Consider the following 11532-nt stretch of genomic DNA (forward strand, 5'->3'; position numbering starts at 1 on the left):
CAAACTGCCAACCCAGTCCCCTCACTCCATGGATCGGGCAGGCCCTTGCAGAGTGTTCTGCGGCAGCCTCACCATATCCAAACAAACTGCCAACCCAGTCCCCTCAGCAACTGTCACCAACTGTCATTCCATTGGCTAAGCCCAGTCACATGGCCCAGTGGAATGTAATTCTTAAAGAGGCCATGTCCTGTGCTGACAGCAGACACAGGGATATATACATATACATATACACACACACACACACCGGTATGTCGACAAACTCTGGGTAATGCATGCAGATGTGAGTCACACTGCTGCCAGAGATTCTGGGTAATGACATGCAGATGTGAGTCACACTACCGCCAGGGATTCTGGGTATTGACATGCAGATGTGAGTCACGGTGCCGCCAGGGATTCTGGGTAATGACATGCAGATGTGAGTCACGGTGCCGCCAGGGATTCTGGGTAATGACATGCAGATGTGAGTCACGGTGCCGCCAGGGATTCTGGGTAATGACATGCAGATGTGAGTCACGGTGCCGCCAGGGATTCTGGGTAATGACATGCAGATGTGAGTCACGGTGCCGCCAGGGATTCTGGGTAATGACATGCAGATGTGACACATGCAAATGGATAGAATGTGCTGGACCGAAGAGCTGACACTCCACTGCTTACACCGCGTGGCAGCCTCCGGTTATGTCACCTCGGGTTTGTGTCTCCCCCACCAGGACCAAAACCGATACCATGAGGACATCTTCGGTATCACGCTGCGGACACAGGAGGTGACGTCACGCGTGCGGGTTCAGTCCATGTCCCTGCAGGAGAAGCGAGAGACGTGAGGAGCGCGCACAAAGACCGCCACGATATACCACGTCTAGAGAACACGCCGTCATGGGACAGTCATGGGCATGCATGCGACATCTACACTAACATGCCAGGGACACGCGATATACTCGTACAGTACACACACTGCACTCACATAGCACACACATGCTATACGCACATATGTACAGAGGAAACATGTACCGTACTCTCTCACATAACAAACATGCACCAACCATGCACATTCATATACTGATGACACCCACGGGTGTCCTCCCCACATCCCACCCCCGTCCCAGCCTCTAACACCCCACACAGCCTCCCACCCCGTCCCAGCCTCCAACACCCCACACAGCCTCCCACCCCGTCCCAGCCTCTAACACCCCACACAGCCTCCCACCCCGTCCCAGCCTCCAACACCCCACACAGCCTCCCACCCCGTCCCAGCCTCCAACACCCCACACAGCCTCCCACCCCGTCCCAGCCTCCAACACCCCACACAGCCTCCCACCCCCGTCCCAGCCTCTAACACCCCACACAGCCTCCCACCCCCGTCCCAGCGTCTAACACCCCACACAGCTTCCCACCCCCGTCCCAGCCTCTAACACCCCACACAGCCTCCCACCCCCGTCCCAGCCTCCAACACCCCACACAGCTTCCCACCCCCGTCCCAGCCTCTAATACCCCACACAGCTTCCCACCCCCGTCCCAGCCTCCAACGCCCCACACAGCTTCCCACCCCCGTCCCAGCCTCCAACACCCCACACAGCTTCCCACCCCCGTCCCAGCCTCCAACACCCCACACAGCTTCCCACCCCCGTCCCAGCCTCCAACACCCCACACAGCCTCCCACCCCGTCCCAGCCTCCAACACCCCACACAGCCTCCCACCCCCGTCCCAGCCTCTAACCTCCCACCCCCGTCCCAGCCTCTAACACCCCACACAGCCTCCCACCCCGTCCCAGCCTCCAACACCCCACACAGCCTCCCACCCCGTCCCAGCCTCTAATACCCCACACAGCTTCCCACCCCCGTCCCAGCCTCTAATACCCCACACAGCTTCCCACCCCCATCCCAGCCTCCAACACCCCACACAGCCTCCCACCCCCGTCCCAGCCTCTAACACCCCACACAGCCTCCCACCCCGTCCCAGCCTCCAACACCCCACACAGCCTCCCACCCCGTCCCAGCCTCCAACACCCCACACAGCCTCCCACCCCCATCCCAGCCTCTAATACCCCACACAGCTTCCCACCCCCGTTCCAACACCCCACACAGCCTCCCACCCCGTCCCAGCCTCTAACACCCCACACAGCCTCCCACCCCCGTCCCAGCCTCTAATACCCCACACAGCTTCCCACCCCCGTCCCAGCCTCCAACACCCCACACAGCCTCCCACCCCCGTCCCAGCCTCTAATACCCCACACAGCCTCTAACATCCCACACAGCCTCTCACCCCCGTCCCAGCCTCTAACATCCCACACAGCCTCCCACCCCCATTCCAGCGTCTAACACCCCACACAGCTTCCCACCCCTGTCCCAGCCTCTAACACCCCACACAGCCTCCCACCCCCGTCCCAGCCTCTAATACCCCACAGAGCTTCCCACCCCCGTCCCAGCCTCTAACATCCCACACAGCCTCCCACCCCCGTCCCAGCCTCTAACACCCCACACCTATCCCAGCCTCTAACACCCACACAGCCTCCCACCCCCGTTCCAGCCTCTAACACCCCACACAGCTTCCCACCCCCGTCCCAGCCTTTAACACCCACACAGCCTCCCACCCCCATCCCAGGCTCTAAAACCCCACACAGCCTCCCGCACCCGTACCAGCCTCTAATACCCCACACCGTGTCCATCCCAACATCCCACACCTGTCCCAGCCTATAACACCCCACACAGCCTCCCACACCTATCCCAGCCTCTAAAACCCCACACAGCCTCCCCCCCTATCCCAGCCTCTAACACCCCACACAGCCTCCTACCCCTGTCCCCTTGTCTAACACCCCACACAGCCTCCCACACCCGTCCCAGCCTCTAAAACCCCACACAGCCTCTCACACCCGTACCAGCCTCTAATACCCCACACTGTGTCCATTCCACATCCCACACAGCCTCCCACCCCTGTCCCAGCCTCTAACACCCCACTCTGTCCATCCCCACATCCCACCCTTCCCAGCCTCTAACACCCATACTGTGTCCATCCCACACAGCCTCCCACCCCTGTCCTAGCCTCTAACACCCCACTCTGTCCATCCCCACACCCCACACAGCCTCCCACCCCTGTCCCAGCCTCTAACACCCCACTCTGTCCATCCCCACACATACATATACAGATATAAACATGCATTTATTACATGACTTAATGTTTCTGATCTAAGGATGTTTTCTTGTTCTTCTCATCAAATTAATAAACTTCTGATAAGTTATTTAATGATTCAGTGATCATTACATTAACCCTTTGAGTGCTGAAGACATTTTGTAGGGTTTTTGGTGCCTGCGAGAATAGCCTTGATTAAAACAGACGGGAACATTGTGTTGTGGTTTGAAGACATTTGTATTGTGGAGATCAGTACGTTCTCACCAGTAACGCTGCCAGCTACAGGGAAATAAGGATATAGATGGGTTACACAGGGATATAGGGATATAGATGGTTACACAGGGATATAGGGATATTGATGGGTTACACAGGGATATAGGGATATTGATGGGTTACACAGGGATATAGGGATATATATGGGTTACACAGGGATATAGGGATATTGATGGGTTACACAGGGATATAGGGATATTGATGGGTTACACAGGGATATAGGGATATTGATGGGTTACACAGGAATATAGGGATATTGATGGGTTACACAGGGATATAGGGATATTGATGGGTTACACAGGGATATAGGGATATAGATGGTTACACAGGGATATAGGGATATAGATGGGTTACACAGGGATATAGGGATATTGATGGGTTACACAGGGATATACAGTAGAGGCAACGCTTATTCTAACATTTGCTTTAAACTAGCCGGGTTACATTCTGGGTATGTGCTGGGTATGTTCTGGGCTAGTTTGAGGCACGTTTAAGGCATTTCTGCATTGACTAACGACCCATAGGATTAACACAGCAGGGATCCCTGGCAGTCCAATTCAGTTTGAATGGGACTGCCAGGGACCCCCGCTGTTAATCTGATAGGCCATTAATCAATGCAGAAATGCTGGGGCTAGTTTAAGGAAAGTTTAAGGCATGTATTCAGAATGTACCTGGGTCTTTTGGGGAATTTCCACTGGTTTTTGTTAGAATAATCGCTGCCTCTACTGTAGGGATATATATGGGTTACACAGGGATATAGGGATATTGATGGGTTACACAGGGATATAGGGATATTGATGGGTTACACAGGGATATAGGGATATATATGGGTTACATAGGGATATATATGGGTTACACAGGGATATAGGGATATTGATGGGTTACACAGGGATATTGATGGGTAACACAGGGATATATAGATATATATGGTTACACAGGGATATAGGGATATTGATGGGTTACACAGGGATATAGGGATATATATGGGTTACACAGGGATATAGGGATATTGATGGGTAACACAGGGATATAGGGATATATATGGGTTACACAGGGATATAGGGATATTGATGGGTTACACAGGGATATAGGGATATATATGGGTTACACAGGGATATAGGGATATTGATGGGTTACACAGGGATATAGGGATATTGATGGGTTACACAGGGATATAGGGATATATATGGGTTACACAGGGATATAGGGATATTGATGGGTTACACAGGGATATAGGGATATATATGGGTTACACAGGGATATAGGGATATTGATGGGTTACACAGGGATATAGGGATATATATGGGTTACACAGGGATATAGGGATATTGATGGGTTACACAGGGATATAGGGATATTGATGGGTTACACAGGGATATAGGGATATATATGGGTTACACAGGGATATAGGGATATAGATGGGTTACACAGGGATATAGGGATATTGATGGGTTACACAGGGATATAGGGATATATATGGGTTACACAGGGATATAGGGATATATATGGGTTACACAGGGATATAGGGATATTGATGGGTTACACAGGGATATAGGGATATATATGGGTTACACAGGGATATAGGGATATTGATGGGTTACACAGGGATATAGGGATATATATGGGTTACACAGGGATATAGGGATATATATGGGTTACACAGGGATATAGGGATATTGATGGGTTACACAGGGATATAGGGATATATATGGGTTACACAGGGATATAGGGATATAGATGGGTAACACAGGGATATAGGGATATTGATGGGTAACACAGGGATATAGGGATATATATGGGTTACACAGGGATATAGGGATATATATGGGTTACACAGCGATATAGGGATATTGATGGGTTACACAGGGATATAGGGATATATATGGGTTACACAGGGATATAGGGATATAGATGGGTTACACAGGGATATAGGGATATATATGGGTTACACAGGGATATAGGGATATTGATGGGTTACACAGGGATATAGGGATATATATGGGTTACACAGGGATATAGGGATATATATGGGTTACACAGGGATATAGGGATATTGATGGGTTACACAGGGATAAAGGGATATATATGGGTTACACAGGGATATAGGGATATTGATGGGTTACACAGGGATATAGGGATATATATGGGTTACACAGGGATATAGGGATATATATGGGTTACACAGGGATATAGGGATATTGATGGGTTACACAGGGATATAGGGATATATATGGGTTACACAGGGATATAGGGATATAGATGGGTAACACAGGGATATAGGGATATTGATGGGTAACACAGGGATATAGGGATATATATGGGTTACACAGGGATATAGGGATATTGATGGGTTACACAGGGATATAGGGATATTGATGGGTTACACAGGGATATAGGGATATATATGGGTTACACAGGGATATAGGGATATTGATGGGTTACACAGGGATATAGGGATATTGATGGGTTACACAGGGATATAGGGATATTGATGGGTTACACAGGGATATAGGGATATATATGGGTTACACAGGGATATAGGGATATTGATGGGTTACACAGGGATATAGGGATATATATGGGTTACACAGGGATATAGGGATATTGATGGGTTACACAGGGATATAGGGATATATATGGGTTACACAGGGATATAGGGATATTGATGGGTTACACAGGGATATAGGGATATTGATGGGTTACACAGGGATATAGGGATATATATGGGTTACACAGGGATATAGGGATATAGATGGGTTACACAGGGATATAGGGATATATATGGGTTACACAGGGATATAGGGATATTGATGGGTTACACAGGGATATAGGGATATATATGGGTTACACAGGGATATAGGGATATATATGGGTTACACAGGGATATAGGGATATTGATGGGTTACACAGGGATATAGGGATATATATGGGTTACACAGGGATATAGGGATATTGATGGGTTACACAGGGATATAGGGATATATATGGGTTACACAGGGATATAGGGATATATATGGGTTACACAGGGATATAGGGATATTGATGGGTTACACAGGGATATAGGGATATATATGGGTTACACAGGGATATAGGGATATAGATGGGTAACACAGGGATATAGGGATATTGATGGGTAACACAGGGATATAGGGATATATATGGGTTACACAGGGATATAGGGATATATATGGGTTACACAGCGATATAGGGATATTGATGGGTTACACAGGGATATAGGGATATATATGGGTTACACAGGGATATAGGGATATAGATGGGTTACACAGGGATATAGGGATATATATGGGTTACACAGGGATATAGGGATATTGATGGGTTACACAGGGATATAGGGATATATATGGGTTACACAGGGATATAGGGATATATATGGGTTACACAGGGATATAGGGATATTGATGGGTTACACAGGGATATAGGGATATATATGGGTTACACAGGGATATAGGGATATTGATGGGTTACACAGGGATATAGGGATATATATGGGTTACACAGGGATATAGGGATATATATGGGTTACACAGGGATATAGGGATATTGATGGGTTACACAGGGATATAGGGATATATATGGGTTACACAGGGATATAGGGATATAGATGGGTAACACAGGGATATAGGGATATTGATGGGTAACACAGGGATATAGGGATATATATGGGTTACACAGGGATATAGGGATATTGATGGGTTACACAGGGATATAGGGATATTGATGGGTTACACAGGGATATAGGGATATATATGGGTTACACAGGGATATAGGGATATTGATGGGTTACACAGGGATATAGGGATATTGATGGGTTACACAGGGATATAGGGATATATATGGGTTACACAGGGATATAGGGATATAGATGGGTTACACAGGGATATAGGGATATTGATGGGTTACACAGGGATATAGGGATATATATGGGTTACACAGGGATATAGGGATATATATGGGTTACACAGGGATATAGGGATATTGATGGGTTACACAGGGATATAGGGATATATATGGGTTACACAGGGATATAGGGATATTGATGGGTTACACAGGGATATAGGGATATATATGGGTTACACAGGGATATAGGGATATATATGGGTTACACAGGGATATAGGGATATTGATGGGTTACACAGGGATATAGGGATATATATGGGTTACACAGGGATATAGGGATATAGATGGTTACACAGGGATATAGGGATATTGATGGGTAACACAGGGATATAGGGATATATATGGGTTACACAGGGATATAGGGATATTGATGGGTTACACAGGGATATAGGGATATTGATGGGTTACACAGGGATATAGGGATATATATGGGTTACACAGGGATATAGGGATATTGATGGGTTACACAGGGATATAGGGATATATATGGGTTACACAGGGATATAGGGATATAGATGGTTACACAGGGATATAGGGCTATTGATGGGTTACACAGGGAAATCAGGATATAGATGGGTAACAGAGGGATATAGGGATATAGATGGGTTACACAGGGATATAGCTGGTTACACAGGGATATAGGGATATATATGGGTTACACAGGGATATAGGGATATTGATGGGTAACAGAGGGATATAGGGATATAGATGGGTTACACAGGGATATAGATGGTTACACAGGGATATAGGGATATTGATGGGTAACAGAGGGATATAGGGATATAGATGGGTTACACAGGGATATAGATGGTTACACAGGGATATAGGGATATATATGGGTTACACAGGGATATAGATGGTTACACAGGGATATAGGGATATTGATGGGTAACACAGGGATATAGGCAGTGGTCGACAAATCACCAAAAAATCTACTCGCCACACAAAAAAATCTAGTCGCCACCTAGTACCAAACGTGTGCTGCTTGGGCCAATAAGAGCTCGCCACGATGTTAAATCCACTCGCCCGGGGCGAGCAAATGTATAGGTTTGTCGAACACTGGATATAGGGATATTGATGGATTACACAGGGATATAGGGATATCGATGGTTACACAGGGATATAGGGATATTGATGGGTAACACAGGGATATAGGGTTATTGATGGGTAACACAAGGATATAGGAATATTGATGGGTAACACAGGGATATAGGAATATTAATGGGTTACATAGGGATATTGATGGGTAACACAGGGATATAGGAATATTAATGGGTTACATAGGGATATTGATGAGTAACACATGGATATTGTATTGTATGTCTTTATTTATATAGCGCCAAAAGTGTACTCAGCGCTTCACAAAGAATACAGTACGGGGAATTATAATAATACAATAAGTGCAGCAAAATCAGACAATAGGAAAGGAAATCCCTGCCCTGTGAAGAGCTTACAATCTAAGAAGTTTGTGGGGACACTTACAGAGACAGCAGGTGAGGGAATAAGTGCTGTAGATGGCTGTGCTTGGCCACAATGGGTGGTATAAGTGACTGTGGGACAATAGCCATGAGTGCAGGGTATTGTGATGCTTGATTTGTGGGGCGAGTTTTAAGGTTGGTCAGTGTTAAATGAAAAGGTTAACGCCATTTACAGGGGAAGAGATGGCAGGGAGGCGTGGGTGAGAGCAGGTGTGTATGTCTGGCTTCAGGCTATGGGGAGATCCCCAGCAGCAGGAAGGAGTAGATAGAGGGTGTGAATAGAGGATTTGTGGGGGTGTTTTTTATTGAGGGGTAAAGAAGTTGTTGGGAGAGAGGTGTATAAATAATGGTGTTTGGGGAGAGGGGAAGTTGGAGAGAACAGGGACATTCACCAAGGAGTGAGGAAACAGTAAACAGAAAAAGCAGTAGGGAGGGCATAGTGAGATACATCAGGGGAGACTTCCCAGTTATTGGGGGATAGGAAGAGTATAAAGAATCACATATTTTAGAAAGTAAAGATCTCACAGTTGTAAAGTTGTTGTGAGGAGTCCAGATCTTCCTCAATCTTCACCTCCAATTTCAACTCCAAGATTAACTCCACACACTTAAATGTTACACTTTGATGTTACACACAGCCAAGGTATCCTGCCCTAAGTATTCTAAAACACAGCCACATTGACTAATAATTAAGGGAGGGGTCTGCCTAATCAACTCAGACACACCAAATTGTTAATACAATTTTAGGATCTTGCAAATTGATAGTAGAATCCAGCTCACACATACCAATATTAATACATTTAAAAATCTGTAGCAATTATAGGGATATTGATGGGTTACAGAAGGATCTAGGCATAATGATGGGTTACAAAGGGATATAGGGATATTGATGTGATACATTGAGATTTTCCGGGGAAATGTCACATACTGTAACTCCAGGAGCAGAGAGGACCTCATTGGCCAGAACAGCAGGGAATACAAGGATCAGCAGGGTCACAGGCAGGATTCGGTGGCAGGTAAGGATTGTCGGGGTCACAGGCTGAGGTCGGTGGCAGGCAAGGATCATCAGGGTCACGGGCAGGGTTCGGTGGCAGGCAGCAAGCAGGATCGTCGGGGGTCTAGGCAGGGGCAGGAGAGCAGGAAACAGACTGGGGCAAGCTAGTTCAATAGCAAGGGCCTTTAATAATGTTACCAGAACTCAAACAGGAACAAAAGATAAAACAGATCAGGGGCAGAAGGAGCCTGGACACAAACAAAGCAAAGGCCAGGAGGTGCAGGAAATAGGAAACTATAAAGCAGACAGAGACAGAAGACAGGAGCACCCAAGAGGAGACAGGAAAACCCAGAGCAGGCAGAAAAAGCAGTACACCCGGGGGACAGACGAGGAACAGAAATGGAGAACTGATATTCCTGACAATGGGACTGCATTAATGGGTAAAGGTCGGCACAAATAGCGAGACACTCAAAGCCCAAACTCCTGTATAACATCAGGCAAAGCATAGGCAGAGAGAAGAAGAAAACTGAGTCCTACAGAGTATCAGCAAACGTTGGCACTGAGGGCGAAGACTCACTGGGCAAGAAGAGCAGGAGTAGTGGTTAAAGTAGGGGGTAAAACAGGAGAAAGGGTGAAAGATAAAGAAGAGAATGTCCCAAACCCAAACATTGCTGAAATGAGAACTTGTATGAGACGATTTGTCATGTATAAGGAGCTGACCCCCACTGGGTCCTGACCCCCACTGGGTTCTGACCCCCCACTGGGTTCTGACCCCCCACTGGGTTCTGACCCCCCACTGGGTTCTGACCCCCCACTGGGTCCTGACGCCCACTGGGTCCTGACGCCCACTGGGTCCTGACGCCCACTGGGTCCTGACCCCCCCCCCCCACTGGGTCCTGACCCCCCCATTGGGCCTTGACCCCCCCACTGGGTTCTGACCCCCCCACTGGGTTCTGACCCCTCACTGGGTCCTGACCCACACTGGGTTCTGACCCCCCACTGGGTCCTTACCCCCATTGTGTTCTGACCCACAGTGGGTTTTCTTCAGGTACCCGTCTCCAACATGTTGCGGTTAGGAATAGGAGGCGTTAACGTCTCTGACATGTTACGGTTAGGAATAGGAGGCGTTAGCGTCTCCGAAATGTTACGGTTAGGAATAGGAGGCGTTAACGTCTCCGACTTGTTACGGTTAGGAATAGGAGGCGTTAACGTCTCCGACTTGTTACGGTTAGGAATAGGAGGCGTTAACGTCTCCCGGCTGCACAATATAAGCAAAAGGAAGCACCACATGTGGCCCGGTGGTATCTCGTCCCTCCGATTAATCTGGTGAGGTTGGATAACACCAGGTCTTCTCCCCGACACAGAGTCTCGGCTGTCAGGGCGAGCTCACCACAAACGAGGCGGGACCGCGGTGCTGAGGTGGGATAGGATATAACGCCACCCACAGCCACGAGGGCACGTATTGAGAGAAGAGTGGTCCGGGAGTCCGAGTCGGGGCAGGAGAGATACGGATGGTAGAGGGTGCTGTTCGCCAAGTCCAGGGTTAGAGAGAGGGACGTAATCGTTTACCTTATCGTTTCGAAGTCCCTGCTCCGAAGAGCTTACACTCTAATGAAATAGAGACAAACAAGAGAAAAAAAAACCACTACAGCTTAATGGTGATGAAAATGTGAGGGTGCAGGTGGGGCAAGAAGGATATAACAACTGTGTAGCGCTCTCTCACTGCAGCGCTCTCTCACTGCAGCGCTCTCA

At 48.0% G+C, this 11532-nt stretch overlaps 1 protein-coding gene across 2 annotated transcripts in view; it reads left to right on the plus strand.

Annotated features, from left to right (window-relative positions):
• The window catches only part of NOS3 (nitric oxide synthase 3), a 300784-nt gene extending 297555 nt beyond the window's left edge, over nucleotides 1–3229 (plus strand). For both annotated transcript variants that reach the window (XM_075580452.1, XM_075580453.1), the window contains exon 26: nucleotides 708–3229. In XM_075580452.1, the coding sequence (XP_075436567.1) occupies nucleotides 708–818 (111 nt within the window). In that variant the 3' untranslated portion in view covers nucleotides 819–3229. The remainder of the gene's footprint in view (nucleotides 1–707) is intronic.
• Nucleotides 3230–11532: the final 8303 nt, after the last annotated feature.

The sequence above is a fragment of the Ascaphus truei genome (genome assembly GCF_040206685.1).
Source record: "Ascaphus truei isolate aAscTru1 chromosome 2 unlocalized genomic scaffold, aAscTru1.hap1 SUPER_2_unloc_1, whole genome shotgun sequence".
NCBI lineage: Eukaryota > Metazoa > Chordata > Amphibia > Anura > Ascaphidae > Ascaphus > Ascaphus truei.